This window comes from Malus domestica, chromosome 04 (genome assembly GCF_042453785.1).
Source record: "Malus domestica chromosome 04, GDT2T_hap1".
In the NCBI taxonomy this organism is placed as follows: domain Eukaryota; kingdom Viridiplantae; phylum Streptophyta; class Magnoliopsida; order Rosales; family Rosaceae; genus Malus; species Malus domestica.
The window spans coordinates 20566038-20588122 of record NC_091664.1 but is presented as its reverse complement, the minus strand read 5'-3'; the positions used below and the strand labels follow the sequence as shown (position 1 = coordinate 20588122).

The window sequence follows — 22085 nt, the reverse complement described above, 5'->3', positions numbered from 1 at the left end:
AGGCTAAGATCATCTTCTCTCCCCTAGCGTAAAGATAATGAAACTACGAAATTTCTATTAAAATTTTGAACTATTGTCCATAGACACCTTTTAGGTGTAAAAAGATTTTTTCCTGAAACTTGACGACTCCCTTAATCTTGATAATTGCTATTAAAACAGACTCAAAAGAAAAATCCAAATGGAGTCGTTGATTTAAACCCCATTAATGTACTCGTTGATTTCGGCAGAATGCTGATTTAAATACTTAATCAAAGCCTGACAACAGTAACAAGGGGCACCTTCCATGCTCATAAAAACAGTTTTTTAATAGAAAGTTTCATACACACAAGCATGCTCTCAATATCTTTCTTCATTTAAGGTCTATTTAAAATAGAAGTATGTCGTTTAGTACTACAATCTAGTAATATTTATCTTCACTTATAAGTGAAAGGTCTTAAATTCAATTCTCGCCAAAAACGAATTTGAATCACATTATTGTTAACTCATTAATCAAAACAATTCTTTATGATGATATGTGATAAGTTATATGACGTCATTGCTTTGATTTTTGGTGGTAGTAAAGATTTAGGGTTGTAACATTTCTTACAATTTTGTTTATTGTGGGTTGTATGAGTTGGATTTTAAGTCTCGAGCAAAAGTTCTGATGCGGGTAGTTTTTTCTTTTTGGGTAAATTATATAGTAGCCCCTCAGGTTTGAGGTTTATTGCAATCTTATACAACATTTTTAAAACATTTCACTTTCATACCTCAAGTACTATTTTATTTCAATTTCATACAACCGTTACATTTTCCATCTATGGATCTGTTAAATGCTGACGTGACTACCACATATATGCCACGTGGCTGCCAAATGTGTGCCACGTGGCAAATAAAACAATTTTTTAATTTTTTTTTAAAAAACCTGTCTGCTACACTTTTTTTTCTCTTTCTTCTTCTTCTTCTGGGTTCGGTTCTTCTTCTTCTTCTGGGTTCGGTCTTTTTTTTCCTCCTCCTCCTCCTCCTCCTCCTCCTCCTCCTCCTCCTCCTCCTCCTCCTCTTTCTTCTCTCCTCCTCCTCCTCCTCCTCCTCTTTCTTCTTCTTCCTCTTCCTCCTCCTCTTTCTTCTTTTCTTCCTCCTCTTTCTTCTTCTCTTCTTCTTCTTCCTCCTTCTTCTTCTGGGTTCGGTCCCTTTTTTTTTTTTTTTTTGTTCTTCTTCTTCTTCTTCTTCTTCTTCTTCTTCTTATGGGTTGCAGGGGGTTCGGTCCTTTTTTTTTTCTACTTCTTCTTCTTCTTCTTCCTCCTCCTCCTCTTTCTTCTTCTCTTCTTCTTCTTCCTCCTTCTTCTTCTGGGTTGCAGGGGGTTCGGTCCTTCTTCTTCTTCTTCTTCTTCTCCTCCTCCTCCTCCTCCTCCTCCTCCTCCTCCTCCTCCTCCTCCTCCTCCTCCTCCTCCTCCTTCTTCTTCTTCCTCCTCCTCCTCCTCCTCCTCCTCCTCCTCCTCCTCCTCCTCCTCCTCCTCCTCCTCCTCCTCCTCCTCCTCCTCCTCCTCCTCCTCCTCCTCCTCCTCCTCCTCCTCCTCCTCCTCCTCCTCCTCCTCCTCCTCTTTCTTCTTCTCTTCTTCTTCTTCCTTCTTCTTCTTCTTCTTCTTCTTCTCTTCTTCTTCTTCTTCTTCTTCTTCTTCTTCTTCTTCTTCTCTTCTTCCTCCTCCTCCTCCTCCTCCTCCTCCTCCTCCTCCTCCTCCTCCTCCTCCTCTTTCTTCTTCTCTTCTTCTTCTTCCTCCTTCTTCTTCTGGGTTGCAGGGGTTTGGTCTTTTTTTTCTCTTTTTTTTTCTTCTTCTTCCAATTTCAGGTTTTTAAAAAAAAAAAAAAATTATTTTATTTGCCACGTGGCAGACATTTGGCAGCCACATGGTATATATGTGGCAGCCACGTCAGGGGTTTGGTCTTTTTTTTCTCTCTTTTTTTTTCTTCTTCTTCCAATTTCAGGTTTTAAAAAAAAAAAATTTATTTTATTTGCCACGTGGCAGACATTTGGCAGCCACATGGCATATATGTGGCAACCACGTCAACATTTAACAGATCCATGGATGAAAAATGTAACGGTTGTATGAAATTGAAATAAAATAGTACTTGAGGTATGAAAGTGAAATGTTTTAAAGATGTTGTATAAGATTGCAATAGACCTCAAACCTGAGGGGCTACTATGTAATTTACCCTTTCTTTTTCTTTTAGGTTTATTACTTAGGGTATCTCCAATCTAAAAAATAACTAAGTCATATTTGACTTTAAATGTGGAGATGCAATTATACCAATCGAGAAGAGAAGTCAATATTTGGTGGTTGCAGTCGTTCATTGTGGTTTCCTATTGTGTTTGTGCGAATCCGACTTTTATTTTATTAAAATTCAAGTTTCAAGTTACATAACAAATAAATTTTTTGATAATAAAATTGCATTTGAAAATTCTTAAAAAAGAAAATAATGTTTTTTTTGTTTGTACAAATGATATATTTACATTAAAGAATGAATAAATAAATTAATTTCGAATTTTCTATCTACGAAATTCAATCCTAATACGATTTACTTACAAGTAAAAAAAATACACAAAATGAACCCTAATTAATTTTGGTTTCCTATTGTGTTTGTGCGACATCCAAGTGCTTCTCCTCACCGTTTGGGTATGGCAGCCAATAGATACGAATTGTCAGTCATTCTCTATACATTTATAGCAGTCACTGTTGTTTACTCTGTCTTGCTGGGTCCATTCCCATGTGGACTTTTATTGACCCTGAAGGGACTGAAAGTGATTGTCAATGGTGGCATCTTATATGGTTTCCCAAAAAAAAAAAAAAAAAAAAGAAGAAGAGGTGGCATCTTAAATGTGTACAGACAGCTATAGCAACTCTTGACAATGAATGTACCGTTCATTTCTTTTCGTCTTGCCCATCAAAGAATTTGATAAGTATGTAATGTTTATGCATGCATCAATTTTCGTCCATAAATTTAAACCCAGGACATTCCTTAATAAACATATACATTTTGTTATCGGAGTTTTGATCGGATTTATACTGCCTAGCAGATGATTTCGAATGTTGAGAGTACAACATCAAGTAATAAGGCACCTTGTTTGTGCTTATAAGTAGTAGGCTTATCCTTCATATTATCAATTGGTTGTATGATGAAATTTCAATTTTATTCACCTATGTCGTCATCATTCTTTATAAAAACAGATGAACTAAAAACAGATAGACGAATTCGGTAAAAGTATTATGAAACATCTATTTATTTGCTGAAGAATCTCAGTTTTAATTAGCTTTTTGCAGAGATGATTTTTACATAGTCATTCATAATATCAACGGTTTCAATTATAAATACGAAGTTACGTGAATAGGTCAAGAAGAGTAGCTCCATGTGACATAGTTACAAGTACACGAGTCACCAAACTAAGTATATGGTTGTATAATACTTATATTTCGGATTCAATTAAAAACATCGAATAGTTTAGGCTTAAGTTATAGAAAAGCATTTGTTCGACTGGTAGATATATTAGTTCCAACTTTAAACGCATACTTTATTGGATGAAACTATGTTTCTAAAACTAGGAAATTTCTATCACTTAGTACTATGATCTATTGGTATTCCACTTCACGTGTAAGTGAGAGGTCTTAGGTTCGACGCCAAAGACAAGTTTGAACCATATTATTGCTAACCCATTATGAAGTTAAGCCCACCATCTCTCCCTAGCGTAAAGATAATAAAAATTAGGAATTTTGTGTTAAAATTTTGAATTATTGGTGTCCAGAGACACCTTTTAGGTGTAAAAAAACTTTTTCCTGGAACTTGACGTCTCTCTTAATCTCAATAATTGCTATTAAAACTGACTCAAAAGAAAATTCCAAATGGAGTCGTTGATTTAAACCCGATTAATGTAGTCGTTGATTTAGATAGAATGCTGATTTAAATACTTAATCAAAGCCTGACAACAGTGACAAGGGGCAACTTCCTTGCTCATAAAAACAGTTTTTTAATAGAAAGTTTCATACAAACTAGCATGCTCTCAATATCTTTCTTCATTTAAGGTCTATTTAAAATAGAAGTACGTCGTTTAGTACTACAGTCTAGTGATATTTATCTTCACTTGCAAGTGAAAAGTCTTAGGTTCAATTCTCGCCAAAAACGAATTTGAACCACATTATCGTTAACCCATTAATCAAAACAATTCTTTATGATGATATGTGATAAGTTCTATGATGTGGTTGCTTTGATTTTTGGTGGTAATAAAGATTTAGGGTTATAACATTTCTTACAATTTTGTTTATTGTGGGTTGTATTTGTTGGATTTTAAGTCTCGAGCAAAATTTCTGATGCGGGTAGTTTTTTCTTTTTCTTACTTAGGATATCTCGAATCTAAAAAATAACGAAGTTATATTTGACTTAAAATGTGGAGGTGCAATTATACCAATCGAGAAGAGAAGTCAATATTTTGTGGCTGCAGTCTTTCATTGTGGTTTCCTAATGTGTTTGTGCGAATCCAACTTTTATTTTATTAAAATTCAAGTTTCAAATTACATTGGATAATAAAACTGCATTTGAAAATTCCTAGAAAAGAAAATAATGTTTTTTTTTCTTCGTACAAACGATATATTTATATTAAAGGGTGAATAAATAAATTAATTTCGAACTCTTTATCTAGGAAATTCAATCATAATACGATTTACTTACAAGTAAAGAAAAATACAAGAGATGAACCCTAATTAATGTTGGTTTCCTATTGTGTTTGTGTGACATCCAAGTGCTTCTCCTCATCGTTTGGGTATGGGCAGCTAATAGTGGCGAATTATTAGTCATTCTCTATACATTTAGGGTGTGTAGACTTACTTAAGGCACTAAGCTGGACTGGCTTAGACTAGACTAAGTTGGACTGATTTAGTGAAACGTTCGGTGTAGTGTCAGGACTAAGGAACAGACCAATAACAAATTCTAATATTATATTATTTAATTCATATTTATTAATATTTTATATTATTTAATAAATATTTAGTAATATTTTATTATGATCTATTTTCTCATTCTAGAAACCTCCTTCCTTACCTAATTGTTTTCCGTTCATCCCCTCTTTCTTCCTAAATTTTCTCCGCCCCTCTCCCTCTGTTTTCTTCCTAATTTTTCTTCGTCCCTCTCCCTCTTCATCTCCATCTTCTTCCTTTTGTTCTCCGTTCATCTCCCTTTTTTTTCTTCCTTTTGTTCTCCATTCATCTCCCTCTTTTCTTCCTAATTTTTCTAAGACCCAATTGGTGAATCAGAACTCGAATCAAAATTTGGGTCATCTGGGAATTCATGAGTCTGCTTCTCCAGCGTCAATGGCAAAGGTCTGCGATAAAGGAGTCAGGACTTGGTGCATGTGTGATTAGAGCACTGTTATGCATTTCATACGCACAATGATTTTGTAAATTTTTTTTTTTTTTTTTTGCTTTTTTGTTTAGAATTTTGGATTTGGATATGATTTTGAAAATGGAAAGATTTCAAAATTTTGCCTTTTTTGTTTTGAATTTTGCTGGATATGGGTTGAAAAATGGTAGATGAGAGGGGCAAAGTTAGGAGTTGGTAGATGGGAGGGGCGAAGTAGGGAGTTGGTAGATGGGAGGGGCGAAGTGAGGAGGGCAAAGCGGAGACGAGTGGGCTTAGCAGTTTGACCGATTTCGGGGGGTTTTGCTAAGACCCCTTAACGAATAGCTTAGTCTAGTTTAGTTGGGGCGAGTCTCATTAAACTTTGTCTCGGCGTGTAACAAACACGGGACTACTTTGCCAGTTAATCCAGTCAAATCTAGTGAGTGCTAGTGAGTGCAAACAAATGCACCCTTATAGCAGTCACTGTTGTTTACTCTATTTTGCAGGGTCCATTCCCATAGGTACCGTTTGGTACGTGGGACAGGACGGAACGGAGTGGGACGAGACGTTCCGTCCCACGTTTGGTGCGCCTAAAACAGGTGGAACGTGTTGTTCCATAGGACGAGTTTTGGGTGAATTTTTGTTCCACCTCACTCCCTGGAACGACTCGTTTCACATCCGTGGAACACAAATTTATAACCTCTCTGTCTCCTTCTTCTTCCTCCTTGTTTCTATCCGAGGACATCTTTGCTCCTTCACTCTCCGTTCCGTCCCGTCCCGTCTGCATACCAAACGATACCATATGGACTTTTACTGACCCTCAAAGGACTGAAAGTGAGTGTCAATGATGGCATCTTAAATGTGTACAGACAGCTATAGCAACGCTTGACAATGAATGTACCGTTCATTTCTTTTTGTCTTGCCCATCAAAGAATTTGATAAGTATGTAATGTTTATGCATGTATCAATTTTCGTCCATAAAATTTAAATTCAGGACCTTCTTTAATAAAACAGATACATTTTGCTATCGGAGTTTTGATCGGATCCATATTGCCTAGCAGATGATTTCGAATGTTGAGGGTACAACATCAGGTAATAAGATACCTTGTATGTGCTTATAAGTAGTAGGATTACCTTTCATATTGTCAATTGGTTGTATAGTGAAATCTCAACTTTATTCACCTATGTCGTCATCATTCTTTATAAAAACAGATGGACGAATTCGGTAAAAGTATTATGAAACGTCTATTTATTTGCTACAATTGATTTGCTAAAGAATCTTAGTTTTAATTAGCTTTTTGCAAATATGATATTTACAGAGTCATTCATAATATAAACGGTTCCAATTATAAATACGAAGTTATGTGAATAGGTCAAGAAGTATTTTGAGGACTCAAGAATAGCTCCCCCTTAACCTTAAGGAGCCAAGCTCTTCTTGGTATACATATGCACACTTTTTTAGCTTTTTATCCACCCTTGTTTAATTCTTACAATTCGTTTTGTTTGATTTATTTTTTTGAACAAACGATATTATTTATAGAAAAAGAAGCAAGGACTTTTTGTTTGATTTATTCTGGACAAAAATAAGAAAAACCGTGTGAGAAATTAAAAAGAGTGAAAATCATTTTCTTTGATAACACTTTCGCCTCGTGAAGGAGGTGAGTAAGATGGGAGGGGTGACGGATGAATTAATGGTTAGAAGTACCTTCACATGCATCCTGCCTGTAGTTCTGCATCTTCCCGTGTACCAACACCACCCTACACCCTTCTCTATTTTTAATGAACGATGGAAATAACTGCACTTTGATGAATGGGTGACATGTGCTTTCATCTTTTCCAATAACATGATCAAATTACAATCAAAAGTGTTCGGATAGACAGAAAGTGAGACTTGGTATGTACACTTAGCAGCTAAGGAAATGAGAAAAGCAAAGCAATCGGAAAATTTAGGATGTATTCAATTGAGATTTTAAGCGTATAAAAAAAATTGAGATTTTAAAAGATTTTAATATATTTATAAATTCATGGATTTTGATAGAGTTTAATTGATTTGAAAGGATTTCATGTAAAAAGTTGATTATATTCTCTCAAAATCTCAAGAGAAGAGATAATATTTGTGAATGCTTAAAATACGGGGGATGTATTCAATTGAGAATGCGAGAGATTTTAATGGATTTATAAATCCATGGATTTTTATAAAGTTTAATTGATTTGTAGAGATTCCATATAAAATTTTGATTCAATTCCCTTGAAATCTCATGGGAAGATGTGAGATTTGTGGATGCTTAAAATACACTACGAAATCTCTCCAATTCCTTCTAATTCCTCAACTTTCTCAAATTCTTTAAAATCAATTTCTAATTGAATACACCTGAAATGTTATAAATTTCTTTAAAATCCTAATTGAATACATCAAGATTTCTAAGGATTTTAATAAACTATCTTAAAATTCTAATTGAATACATCTAGAATTTCAGAGAATCACTTGAAATCCTAATTGAATACCCCTAGATTTATTAAAAGAATTAAAATCCCTTAAAATCTCAATTGAATATACCCCCATACATTACAAATTTGTCAATTTCTCTCAACTCCCTCAACTTACTCAACTTTTGTGTATTCAATTGAAATTTTGAGGGATTTTAATGGGTTTATAAATTCATGGATTTTGATGGAGTTTATTGATATGTAAAGATTTCATGTAAAATTTTGATTCAATTATCTCGAAATATCAGGAGAAGAGTTGAGATTTGTGAATTCTTAAAATACATTCCAAAATCTCTTTGATTCCCTCAAATTCCTCAACGTTTTAAATTCTTTAAAACAAATTCTAATTGAATACATCTAGAATGTTATAAACTTTTTAAAATCCCAATTGAATACACCCAGATTTCTAAGGATTTTAATGAACTATCTTAAAATCTTAATTGAATACAAGTTCAATTGTAAGGATTTTACATTGTTGAGTGCTCTTGCACAAAATAATTTTTAAATGGACATGTTTCCTTGTTTGTCAAGTAATTGGTTCTCGTTAGAAAAGTGAAAAATTTTAGGCTCCTTAGGTCATTTGGGATTGTCAATTTGCAAGGAATGCTCTTATCTATTTTTGATATGAAATCATCTCAATCACATCTCTCAGGTTTTTACCATATGACGACCTTGTCATCACTTATGTTGACACCACTAAATCTGCGTATCTCCTAGTTGCACGTATGTATCACCCTATCACTTTGTGTTGATATTATATCTTTTTCTCCATCTTCACATCTAGGTATTACGGGGGTGTCATGTTGCCTTATGAGAGCACTAATTTTGGAGGAGTAGTTCTTCTTCTAGGACTTCGTGTTAAGTTGCATAACTTGTGCAGTTATTTGGATGATTTGTGCTGACTTGTTTTTAGTCTAATTGTTACTACACTTTGCTTGGGTGTACTCATATGATCTATTACTATTTGTTATCCGTTGTGCTTTTGCTATCCTTGCATTGTGTATTTGATGCAAATTTGGATCTTGCGTGCGATGTTCTACCTTGTCTTTGTCTTACCATGAGAAAATGGGGTAGAAAAATTCTAGTTGTGTTACATACCTTACAAGCTTTTTACCCATGATAAATTTCACTTGTTCTTGTTAAGAGTTGTTGTTGTGCAGGATTTGTTCATTGGTTCTTCTCTTGAGTGTGGGTGAGTGAAATGAGTTTTAGACTTGGGGTATTTTGTCAAGGAAAGCCAAAGGGAGAGATTGTGAAGTCTAGAATTTTGTGTTTGGCTTTCCTTGTTAATATTGTAATTATACCACACATGCTCCAATTAGTTTTTAGAATATTTCCTTAAGGGCTTTTGCTGCTGGGAATAAGTGTTCAAACTGTGGCACATCACCTTAAAGGTTTGTTTATGCATATGCATTTCATGTTTAACTTACTAATGCACTTCAACTAGTGACCTTGTCTCGTCAAAATTTCTTGTTGTTGTCTAGCTAGCTGGGCAAGCAATTTAAGACAACCCACATAGGCTGACTGTCACCTTTTATACATGATTGAGCTTTTCACTATTGACCTGCTCGGATTGCTTTTACATTTGACAAGTGTCTTTTTGTAATTTGTATGCAGCAATCAAAGGTTTTCTTTTAATGGGGTTAGATGATTTCATTTCCTTCTTGGATAGAAAGTTTATAATTTCTTTAGAGGGTTTGTTTTTTTTCTCTCCATCTCAGATCTCCCTATCTCTGAAAATGTTTGTTTAAATCTTCTTATATGCTCAATTGTTTTAGCTAGGAAATTTTACATTTTCAAAGAGTGTTTTTAAAGCCTTGGGTTGCCTCTTGTGTTCCTCTGTTACAACCCGTTCTAAAAATAGTTGCAAATTACGATTATACCCTTATGTTGGGTTTTGTAAATCCAACTCAAACCCGGCCCATTGTTTTCTCCCTCTTCCGTGACTACCCAATCTCTTGATAACTCACTTTCTCTCTTTCTCTCTCTCTCTCTCTCTCCTCTCTCACAACTCTCCCTTGCCATCTATGCAAAACACTTCCTTTAGCACCGAGAGCTTTAACTTTCACCATTTCCCTTTTCCCCAACTAATCGAACCTCAAATTCATATATTCGAGTTCTCTGGGACGCGAGGAATCCACTGGTGGTTTTGCATGCATCATCGAGGCACCTTATGGTGCTTTGCCATTAACATCCGAGAACCTTGAGCTCTATCGTGAAAATAGTTTTTTCCGATGAACCCGATGGCTTGCGAGCCAATTTTTGACTATCTCTGACCACGTTCAGTTCCCAAATTGGTGCATCCGAAGTGATTCAGTCATCTCTAATTCGAGTGGCTCCCCAGAAGCAAAGTATTTGACATAGTGACGAGGAACACGACCCGAGCATCGAGGCATTTCCCTACTAGTAACTTTATGACCTTCCACTTGTGTATGATTCTTTATGATAATTGTAATTTGATTTCTTACCTTCACTCGCACTTCCGTGTAGTTGTGTGCTCTGGGCATATTTGTGCATCTTTTGTTTCGGATTTATGATTGTTGGACCTTCTGTTGTACTCATGTTTAATATGGAATCTTATTATTGTCTCCTAGCATTTGTATATTCAGAATCATCGTTATTTGTTATATGACTTTTGAATTACATGTTCTCTTATATTCTTGCGTATTTGTATATTTATGGCTTTCGTCACTCTGGAGTGTCGGCCAGCACGTGCCATCCAGCTATCATTAGAATATCTGGGTTAGGGTGTGTCATCCTCATTAGAAACCCTAGCCATAAAACCATGTTCATGCATTAAACACTTAATCATTGCATTATAGGGTTGCATAGTTCTTCATGGTTTTGCATCAAATTTTTGGTCATGTTTCAAGTTTCAAATCTGCTTATTGACCAATTTTTTATTCTCATTAGTTTCTTCTTTCAATTATTTGACTGAAGAAACATACTAGTCATTGAATCCAAATTGCACATTATCATCATTATCATATAATGTGCATTTGTTGGTGTTGGTCTCGGTGCCGCAAGGTGAAGATTTCAAGAGGAGCTGTCATCTTATGAAGACTAGAGGTGACTTCATTTCGGTGCCACAAGGTGAAGAGCTTAGGAGGAGCTGCCACTTTGTGAATACTGAAGGAATCCTCTTCTTGTATAAGGCAAGGTTGTACAAAGTTATAAGTTGCTCCGTAGATTAGGATATAGGAATTGAGATTGTGTCACTACTACAATATTAGCTTTAGGTGGCGGATATTAAAAACATCTTGTCCGATAAATTATATCCGACCCATAATTTAATTAGTGGCGGATATTATAAAAATCATGTCGGTTATATCCGACATAAATTCCTGTCGGATATTTACTGGCGGATATAAAAATATCCTGTCAGTTATAACCGACAGTAATATTTAATCCTTTTTAAAAAATATTTTTGACAGCTTCTGCCAGTTTTTAAGTTAATTGTGGTGGTTATAACCAACATAAATTGACTATTTTATTATTTTACTTTCTAGCGCTTATTATTTTAGTATTCTGGCGGTTATAATCGACAGAAATAAAAATTTTATTATTTTAAAATGTTACATTGATTGAAAATAATAAATAAACACATTTTTTAAATATTTTTTTTTTCACTCATGACTCTAAAGTCTAATGAACCCAATTCCCACGAGCCATAAATTTTCTGAGAGAATAATAACAACATACTACAATATGAAGCTCTTTCATTTTTGTAATAAGGATTATGCTCCCTCATAGGCAAGCAATAAGATACAAAGAAATTCAAACAATTTTTTTCAAAGTGTCACAAAGCACATTGTCTGGCACATAAACATACATGAACATCTGGTGTACTCTATCATGTTTGATTTTATTATTTTAAAATGTTATGTTGATTAAAAATAAATAAATAAACACATGTTTTAAATATTTTTTTTTTCACTCATTACCCTATTGGATATAACCGACACGAACAAAGCAAAATTTTGGACGGTTCTCTGAATGTTTTTTTTTTTTGTGATTTTTTACACATGCTATCTCGGAGTATATACAAACCTATTTGACTGTTGGATCGTTGAAACTAGTTTCGTAGAATGCATATCCTGTCAAATTGATAGATTTAACAAACATTTAAGAGTAAATGTTATAAGTATAAAATAAGATTTATCTACTAGTGTAAATATTTTAAATTGAAGATCGAATTCATTCATTTCATTCTTATAGGGTCGAGGAGTGTAGCTGTAAAAAATCATCAAAATTGGAGCTAAAATAACCGTTAAATTGTGATTTTTCGTTTATAACCATCGAAAACTTTTGTTCCGTTACCTAATATCTGAATGTTTGTTTTTTGCGATTTTTTACGTATGTGATCTTGGAGTGTGTACAAACAAGTTTGACGGTTGGATCGTTGAAAAACGTTTCATAGCATACGTATCACATCAAAATGGTAGATTAAACAAACACTTAGAGTTAATGTTATACTTCCCTATCAAGTATAAAATAAGATTTTGTTGTATTCACTAGTTTAAATATTTTAAATTAAAGATCAAATTTATTCATTACATTCTTATAGGGTCGAGGAGTGTAGCTGTAAAAAATCATCAAAATCGGAGCTAAAATAGCTGTTAAATTGTGATTTTTCGTTTCTAACCGTCGAAAGCTTATGTTCTGTTACGTAATCTCTGAATGCTTGTTTTTTACAATTTTTTACATATGTAATCTAGGAGTGTGTACAAATAAGTTTGACGGTTGGATCGTTGAAAAAAGTTTCGTAGAATGCATATTGTGTCAAAACGGTAGATTAAACAAACACTTAGAGTTAATAGTATACTTCTATTAAGTATAACTAGTGTAAATATTTTAAATTAAAGATCAAATTTATTCATTACATTCTTATAAGGTCGAGGAGTGTAGCTGTAAAAAATCATCAAAATTGGAGCTAAAATAACCGTTAAATTGGGATTTTTCGTTTATAACCGTTGAAAACTTTTGTTCCGTTACGTAATATTTGAATGTTTGTTTTTTTAAACTTTTTTACGTATGTAATCTCGGAGTGTGTACAAATAAGTTTGATGGTTGGATCATTGAAAAAAGTTTCGTAGAATGCAAATTGTGTCAAAAAGGTAGTGGATCGTTAAAACAAATTGGTACATTTTACGAAAAAAATTGGTACATTTGACAAAAAAATTGGTACATTTCACATATAACAAAGTGGTACATTAATAAAGAAGAATGGGTACATTATAAATAAATTAGGGTACATATAAAAGATTAAAAATTATAAGTACGAAAGAATTTTTAAAATATAGGCACTAAAAGAAATTAATACATGGGTACAAAATAAAACTAAGAAGAAAATACTACAAATTAAAAAAAATGTTGCAAATTAAAGTGGGTACAAACTAAAAATATAAATATATGATACAAGTTTAGGCATAAAACATAAATATACCATATGTAATTTTTCTATCATTGATTAAATATATAATGTCACGTGACGGTATACATATGGGTACAAAAATATGGGCACAAAAAGAAACTAATATATGGGTACAAATTAAAAATGAAAAGAAAATTCGTACAAATTAAAAAATATTTGCAAATTAAAAATAGGTACAAACTAAAAATAAAAATATATGATAAAAAATTTAGTCATAAATATAAATATACTAATTTTAACATTTTTAACACTAAAGGAATATATTTAAAAATAAAACTATTTTTTTATTCAAATAATTAATGATGTTATTAATTCCCAAGGACCTTAATCAAAAATTGAAAATAGGATTTTAATCAATGGAGTAACAAAAATAAGAACGTGAACCTAAATTTTCCCATTTATTTATTTATTAAACCAAACAATTATTATTTTATTTTTTTAAATCGTAACAAAACTTGGGGGGGGGATTAAAATTTTGGGAGGGAATTTAAAATTTTGGAAGGGAATTTTGGGGGCATTTTGGCGGCCATATTTTTTTTCTGTCGATTATAAACAATAGTAGGTGAAAATTTTCTGTCGGTTTGTATTTTAAAAATGTTTTTGTCGGTTTTAACCGACAGTAATGAACATTCTCCAAAATAAAACCTATGAAGTAGAAGAAAAAAAAAACGGAAGCTGAGCCATCCAGAAGCTGAGCCCTCTCTCTGATTGCATCAACAACATTTCCTCCACCACCACCTTAGCCAATGCCTCCTTTTCGCAATACTCATCCTCCTCTACCATCAAGCTCAAATGCCAGAATCCCAAGCTCGCCTCTATCACCGATTACCTCCTCTCCACTTTAGACCCTAAGCCCTCGGTAGTTTCGCCTTTGATAACCTCCACTCATCCTCGCCCTTATCCTGTCTTGTCCTCCGCTTCTGGTAATTTCTCTACTCCCTTTCGATTTCTCCGTTTCTCACCTTGGGTTCGGGTGTATTTTTGCTTTGTTTTGGTTTTAATTTCAATTTGGGAATATAGGGTTTCTGGTTTTAATTTGGCTTGGAATTTGTCTATTTCAATCCTTAATCTTACCTTAAATCCATTGATATTAGTTGAAATGTGTTGCTCTGTGTTTGCATTTGAGTGCGTATTTTGAATGCTGTGTTTGCATTTGGGAACTTTAACGAAGTACTGTTCAATTTTATCAGATGGTCGGTTTGTGGAAGTCGCGGAACCTGCATATTTTGTGCATATATATAACACAGAGGCATATTACAAAGTGCGGCAAGAGATTGATTTCTTTGGGGAGATATCCGGTGTATTGATGAGTCCCGATGACGAGTCTCTTTGTATAGGAATCTGGGACTGAACCATTTGGAGAGAACAATCGACGACGAGTCAAGATGAGGAAGAAGGTTTCTGTTTTTAAGGTTGATTTTTGTTCTGTTTTCCTTTGTTTTTGTCCATTGTATGAGAGGTTTATGTTTTCTTTGTTGTTTTTTCTGGGATGTATTGTTGTGTTTTGTGTTGGGAAGAAGGTTGGCTTTTCTCTTCTGTGTTTCTGCAGATTCTGATTTTGAGTAGAAGGGGAGAAGAATGGTCAACGAGAAGAAGGGTTCTGCTCTAATGTCCTATTTATTTATTTTATTATTAATATATTTGATGTCGGTTTTAATCGACAGAACAATGCTTTAGCAATTTTTTTATTAATATTTACTGTAGATTATAACCGACACAAGTTCTGTCAGTTATATATATTTTATGTCGGTTGTATCCGACAGAAAATGCTCTTATTTATTCTTTATTAATAAACTTTATGTCAGTTATATCCGACACAAGTTCTGTCGGTTTTAGAGTATTTTCTGTCCGAAAATTCATTTCCTGACGCTGACAATTTTATCGCTTATTATATCCGCCACTGCATGCATTTTCTGTCGGATTTTGCATAATATTCGACAGTAATATATGTTTCTTGTCAGTTTTTGGACTGCCAGAAATAGACAATTTTGTAGTAGTGTGTGGATACTTTGTATGAATCTTGTTTACACTAGTGGATTATACTCAGTGTAGAGTATCCGGTTTAGGTGGGTCATTTCGGCCAAAAACTTCTTGTGTTCTTTGTCTCTTGAACTTGTTCACATATCTTATTTACTAACATATGTTTCAGGCATCCCATAAGTTGTTATTTGATATGTGTTTGCGACTAAGTTTACTTTATGAGCAATAAATTGAAATATTGTTGACTAAGATAACTTGTAGTAAACTAATTTTGATTCGTAGATTTGCGTTTAATTAACTAACGAATTTGTACTTAGTTGACTGATGAGCTTGAATAGTCAATCCAACATACTTTACTTCATAATTGCTTTGTCATTGTTGTTCGCATAATGAACTGATATGTGAATGTGTTCAAGTTTGAGATTTGTTGTTGATATGGGTAGACACTGAATAGTTGGACATACTAGTCAATTAGGATTTGTTCTTGCAACTGCACTTTCTATCATTGATAAGCTGTAACTAGTTGACTAGCTCAATTGACTAGTTTATTGTGCAAAGTTAAATTTTTTTTATGTAGATATTTCACCTGGTACCAATTTCACACATCACATGGGGAGGAAAAATACATATCGAGCAGGACGATGAGCAACCTCTTTGGCGTTGTGACGTGCGGGGGCAGCCGTTGCTCCAGTGATCTCATGAAGCAAAGCCTTCGTGTCTTCCCCAATCTGACCAATAAAGGACGAATCGGGAGAACTCGACTGCAAGGCAATTGCGATATGGAGGGAATCACTCCCAAGTATCAAATTTTGCAGTCCCAAATGCGAAGCCAACAATAACTCTTCGCGAGCTACAAGTGCTTCAATGTGAATGGGCGACGAGACATGCTTAAATGACATGGAGAAGGCAACAACAAAACACCCATCCGTGTCCTGGATAATAACCCTACCCCCCAACTCTGTGAGATTCACGCCAAGCCCCATCCATGTTAATCTTGAGGAAACCCATCGACGATTCTGAACCATTTGGAGACAGCCCCATATTACTGGGCATGAGGGACTGCAATGCAGATAGACTGGAAGTTTTGCCACCAGCTAATGGCGCGGGCAACGATGATATCAGGCCTTTCAGATGAGATGGATTATGGGTGATGACAGCAGCGGCATTTTATTCCGGGTCCATTAATGAGTTTTTCCTTACCCACTTTTTTACTTTATCCCTGGAAACCAAAGTTCTTCTCTAAATTAGGACTTCTAAGTTGGTTTTTAAATAACTGCTGGTATAAAAACAAATTAAATCAGGTTGTAGACTTTGATGTTACTAGGAAGATTTGCAGCATCCCTATTCTTTTACAGAGAACTCAAGACATATTTGTCAACGGTATGTTCTCAGTTAAGTCCACAACCTAGATCCAGCATGATATTTAGCAAAATTTAGTAAGACAAAATAAGGTGCGCAAACTACCATTCCTCCTAAAGTTAAAATGTTTAATTGGCTTTTAATTAAAAGCAGACTTCAAACAAGAAAATGTTTTAAGTAGATTCATGAAGGATATAGATAACAAGTGTCCTTTCTGTGGGTGTGAGTGTGATTGAAGAAGAGCAAAATCATTTCCTTAGTTGCAAGTATGCCAAAGATGTCTGGTGCCTAGCTCCTGATAATCCTTTTAATGATACCTCAAGTTCGTATATTTATATTCTAGATTGGATGAAAACTTTACAGAATTCAAAGTCTGTTGAGGTCTGTGCGGTGAATAAAGCTCTGTTAAATTGTTGGCAAATCTAGAATGATAGAAATGCTATTATGTTTAGAAACTTCCAATCTAATCATGCTCGTGCATTACACTCGTTGCTACAGAAGGTCGATCATATTATAAAGCTAATGCTAAAAATAATAAACAGAGGTTTTTGAAGCCTTCTAAACTGATTAAATGGATCCCTCCGGACTCTTCCTTTATCAAAATTAACTTTGATGATTATCGTGTCGGAATTCAAATACCTCCCTCATAGGCCTCATCTAGGGGGTTCAATTTTTACAAAATGAGGAGTTGGATTCCTAGATTGGTGTGAATCCAAAGTTAAGTAAACAAAGAAGTATCTCATAGTCAGAATCCAACTCTGTAAATTGATTTCAATTATGAACGCGTAAACACTTCATTAGTCTTCAACAATTGTGTTATAGAAATCAAACTCAACATTAAATATAAAAATATGAAACTCGCCTGAAGCATTGTAGAAGACCTTATGCATCAATAAACATGGGAAAGGTAAAAATTAAAATACCTCAATTTCACCTCATACTAATTCTTGGTAAGTAAACGTATCCTTATCAATACGAAAAGTAATGACCACTACAAAGTCTCATTTCAATTCAGTGGATGCAAATTTCTTCCTCCTTGATCTTGGACAAAATTGCACCTACAAAACAATTAACACATTTGGTTAAGGCCAAAAACCTCACGTGCCCACGATGAAGAGGGGGGCTTTGGCCGAAGAACCTCCGATGCCAAATTTAGAATTTAGAGAGAAAAGTGTTTAGAGAGTTTTTGGAGTTTTGCAAGAGTATGGACCTAGTCTTTCAAAGAAAATGGAGTCCTATTTACAGAACATGGCCGGCCCTCTTTGAAAGAGAGAGTGGCTGGCCCTTGAATGTTTTTTGGGGTGTAATGGTTATTAATTTGGTAATTAATGGATTAATTAGGAATTAATCCATTAATCAGCCTAATTAATTTAATTTATATGGAAGGTTTTGAAGGTTATGGAATTATTTCCTTGTAGAGGATATGGAGTAAATATGGATGAGATAAATTTGAACTTGTTACCTATTTTGGGCACTCTTGACTCAGTTGATGGATGATTCTCCGCTGCTCGCGTGTAGGAAACCCGGTGTGTCTCGAGGGTAATTTTGTCATTTTCACCTAAAAATTCACATGTCGCCTCTTGATTATTTTTTGGCTCCACAAATGCCCCACACTTGCTGGGCTGCTCGTAAGAAAGGGTAGCAGGTGTAGAGATCTTCTTGCTCTAGGAAACTTAGGACTGCTTCCTATTTTGATGTAGATTCCCTCTTTAATATGAAATTAGATCATTCTAGGAAAGGGAAATAAATTTCTCTCAAAGTCTATTTAAGTCCACCTTAAGTGGGTTGTTAAATCAACTTTGGAGAGTGATTTATTCTACCCTACAAGAGAGAGAAAGCTTAGAGGATATTTTTCCCCCTCCCCTAGCAATCTTCTATACTTGTCTGTGCAAAAGACCGTCTTTCATTGCTTTCTTCGTCTTCTCCATGCTGCACTGATGTAAGGAAAACTTAATTCTTCTTGTCTTCTTCTTGGGAGGTGCTGCCACAGAGCAGTCGTCGGGGTGGTGCGACACGTTGGTTGGCAAGGGCCAGGAGTTGGCTTGTCATGGGCTAAGGAGGCGATGTGGTAGGGGCCATTGCTTGTGCTGTTCGGCTTGATTAAAGCCAAGGATTAGTTCGGCATGGCCCAAGGAAGTGGTGTGGCATGGGCAATGATTTGGGCTGCCATGTTTGGGCTACTTGCCAAAAATAAGGAAACTGCTTGAGTTTGATTTCTCAGCTGCCGTAGATAGAGCAGTCAAGGATAAAGTTGCCAAGATCGGAGCTACTAAAGATGAAGTGTTGAATGAGTGAACTGTTAAGTGCAAAAGTGGCTTCTGCCCCCTGACCTTTTGCTGCTTAGTTGATTTTCAATCATTCGATCTTTTAAGCTATGTGGCCTTCTCGAACTGGAGAGCTTACCTAGATAGGTGTCGGGGAATTAGTTTACCCTCTCTCACTGGACAACAATTAGTTTACCCTCTTACACTGGAGAGCAATTAGTTTACTCTCTCACACTGGAGAGCAATTAGTTTATCCTCTCGTACTGGAAATTAGACCCATATATGTGTCGGGAAATTGGTTTACCCTGTTGCACTAGAGAGCAATTAGTTTATCCTCTTGCACTAGAGAGTAAACCCATATGGGTGTCGGGGAATTAGTTTACCCTCTCGCACTAGAGAGCAATTGTTTATCCTTTCGCACTAGAGAGCAAACCCATATGGGTGTTGGGGAATTAGTTTACCCTCTCGCACTGGAAAGCAATTAGTTTATCTTTTCACACTGGAGAGCAAACCTAGAAAGGGTTTTGAGCAGTTGAGCTAGACTTATGAGTAACTTCTTGAGTCTTCATTGAGAATAAAGAAATAAATCAACTGTGCTGGAAGGTAGAAACGGCATAACAAACTGGATAATCTTTGGCTTGCGAGACCTTGTTCGTTGAGCTGCTTGAGACTTCGAACTTATTTGGAAAAGCCTAAACGGGGTTCAAAGGGTGATGAAGACTTCCCTTGCTTATGTAGGCTATTTCGTTGACCTGTTAAGATACTCATCGTATCGACCCTCATTTGTCAGCTTCTCAAGGTACTGCTTCCATTTTAGGCAGTCGTTGGTATTGTGGCCTGGTCTTTGATGGAATGTGCAATACTTTGTATGATCCAGCCTGGTAAGATCGCCTTTCATGGGTGGTGGCAGTTCGAACCAAGGTTCGTTCTTAAACTTGCGGAGAATTTGGCCAATTGGAATTGTGAACTTGGTGAATGTTTCAAGCCCTGAGTCTTCTTTGGTCGAGGAACATTCCATGTGCTTCTTTTCTGACTCGTTTTTGTTAAACTGCTTAGCTTCATCCCATAATGCATGCTTTTCTGCCAAAGCATACGAAGTTGCTAGGGTTAGTTCTTCTCCTATGATTAGTTTTCCGAATAAAGGATGTTCGGTAGGAAACCCATTTCTGAATGCTGTTGTTGCTATGTCTTCATTGCAGCTAACAATCTTGGCTTTCTCAGCTTTGAATCTCTTGACATAGTCACGAATTGTCTCCCTAAGGTCTTTTACGATGCTGAAGAAATGGTCTGATGTCCTTTTGATTGAGCGGTTAAACGAATACTCCTTAATGAAAACAAAGGAAAGTTCGTTGAAACTTTGGATTGACTACGGCGGTAGAGTATGAAACTAATCTTGCGCTTCGCCTTATAGAGTTGTGGCAAAAAATTTGCACATAAGTGCGTTATTGCTCCTGTAGAGGATCATGGTACTACGGTAGTGCTTGAGATGTCGATCCGGATCTTCGTCTCCTTTGTACGGAGTGAAGTGAGGCATAGTGAACCCGCGAGGTGGATTTTTCCACTCGGTCTCATTTGTGAATGGTGACATGCTTATGTTGGTCATGTCTCGTCAAAGCGCATCGTCAGCAGGCTCGTTACGTTGGAAATTACGCAATCGTTCAGTTAAGAGCCTCTCAACTTCTTTTTAAATTTGCCTCTGCTGGGGCAGTGGAAATTTCGACTGCCCCGATCATGACCTATGGGTTTGGGCCACTCTTCCTTGTGATCGACTCATTTATGTCGTGGTTGTGGTGTATGTTGCATGTTCTTGGCAGGCAAACAGGCTACTCGCAGGCTGTCGGTTGAACTTGAGTCGGATTAAGTGACTGCTTCTCTCCGTCTACCATGCTATCTACTCTAATGTGAGGTGGAGAATACTCTTTGCGAGCCTAGTTGTGAATGAACATTTTGCCTGAAAGGTTATCCATATTGATAATCAGAGTGTGACTTCAACCGTGAACGTATGCTCATCCATGGGCTTGATCGGGAATGCATGCTCCTCCACGCGCTAAGACGAGAGTATACGCTATCTCAAGGACCCAGGCCAGAGCGTAAACTGTCGGAACTCTCAGATCGTGGCTGGTTGATGGGTTGCTTGTCGGGACGCTGGTGGAGAGGTTCATCTGCCCTTGTCCTACTTCAGGACACCTAGTTCGAGGCACGTTGGATCTCGATGCGTTGTAAGAGTTGATTCACCAAGGTTGGTTGCTGTGTAAAGACGCTCGTCAACTCTATGACTTGTCAAGATAAGTGTTGTTTGCCATTTAGATTGGAAAAGCTTGGAAAGAATGTGCCTCATTGAGCAGTAGAAGTGTGGTAGGTTCCGGGCGCGAGATTTAAGTTAGGAAATGTCAAATCCGCGAAGAAATATGGTGAAAATGCCCTCGGCTTGATGGTAGGTTCGGATGGTTGAGATAGTCTTGGGCCGCCTTGGGTTGCTTGGGAGGCCACGGGGGCAGGCTGGGCCACGGGAGTAGCCTGGACCACCGGAGTGGGTTGCTCGGTACGTGATGCATGCGAGTGCGAGGCTTGGGCTTGGCTTGGCAACGCATTGGGCTCTCGTTGGGCTTGCTTTGGTGGCACGGCTCGGGTCGTGGTAGTGGTGACACCATGGACCTCGCCATGGGTGGCTATCATGGTAGCCACCGTGGTGGTTCCCGTGGTGGAACCTTGTGGTGGTGGTGCCGCTCCCCCTAAGATCACATTTAGTCTCGTGGATCGCCGCGGTCCCATTTCTTGAATATTGGAATTTTCATTCGTTGAATTTTTTAAATTTCTAGCCAATTTATTTCTCTTTTACGTTTTATCAAAGAATCTTTGCAAATAAAAAATTCTAATAATAAGAACGTACGAAAAAATGCAAGTGGACTAGAAAATAGAGAAAAACCTTTTTATGCGAGAGTATTCTACGAGTGTGTGACTCTTCTCTCAATGAAAGCACCAATTTGTGGATGCAAATTTCTTCCTCCTTGATCTTGGACAAAATTGCACCTACAAAACAATTAACACATTTGGTTAAGGCCAAAAGCCTCATGCGCCCACGATGAATTTGGGGGGGGGGCTTTGGCTGAAGAACCTCCGATGCCAAAGTTAGAATTTAGAGAGAAAAGTGTTTAGAGAGTTTTTGGAGTTTTGCAAGAGTGTGGACCTAGTATTTCAAAGAA

General features: G+C 36.2%; 1 protein-coding gene and 1 long non-coding RNA gene across 3 annotated transcripts; one reads left to right on the top strand and one right to left on the bottom strand.

Moving 5' to 3' along the window:
* Positions 1-13944: 13944 nt before the first annotated feature.
* Positions 13945-16588, top strand: LOC139195303 (uncharacterized). Of its 2 annotated transcripts, XR_011580100.1 has the most exons (3): positions 13956-14202; positions 14470-14691; positions 15818-16588. It is a non-coding gene; the product is annotated as an uncharacterized lncRNA (long non-coding RNA). The 2 variants fall into 2 exon arrangements; XR_011580099.1 differs by lacking the exon at positions 15818-16588 and having other exon boundaries at positions 13945-14202; positions 14470-14955.
* Positions 16589-19621: 3033 nt separating this feature from the next.
* Positions 19622-20485, bottom strand: LOC108173206 (uncharacterized). Its single transcript, XM_017331869.2, has 2 exons — positions 20324-20485; positions 19622-20206 (listed from the first exon to the last, which is right to left on the bottom strand). Exons 1-2 carry the CDS (start codon positions 20483-20485, stop codon positions 19622-19624), a joined length of 747 nt encoding a protein of 248 aa, XP_017187358.1.
* Positions 20486-22085: the final 1600 nt, after the last annotated feature.

What these genes read in the sequence shown, in the direction of transcription:
- LOC108173206 (XM_017331869.2), bottom strand. Translation starts at nt 20,485, where the DNA reads ATGACCAACATAAGCATGTCACCATTCACAAATGAGACCGAGTGGAAA. An exon ending in TCCTCTACAGGAGCAATAAC is followed by an intron (nt 20,207 to 20,323) that starts GCACTTATGTGC and finishes GTTTTCATTAAG; the next exon opens with GAGTATTCGTTTAACCGCTC.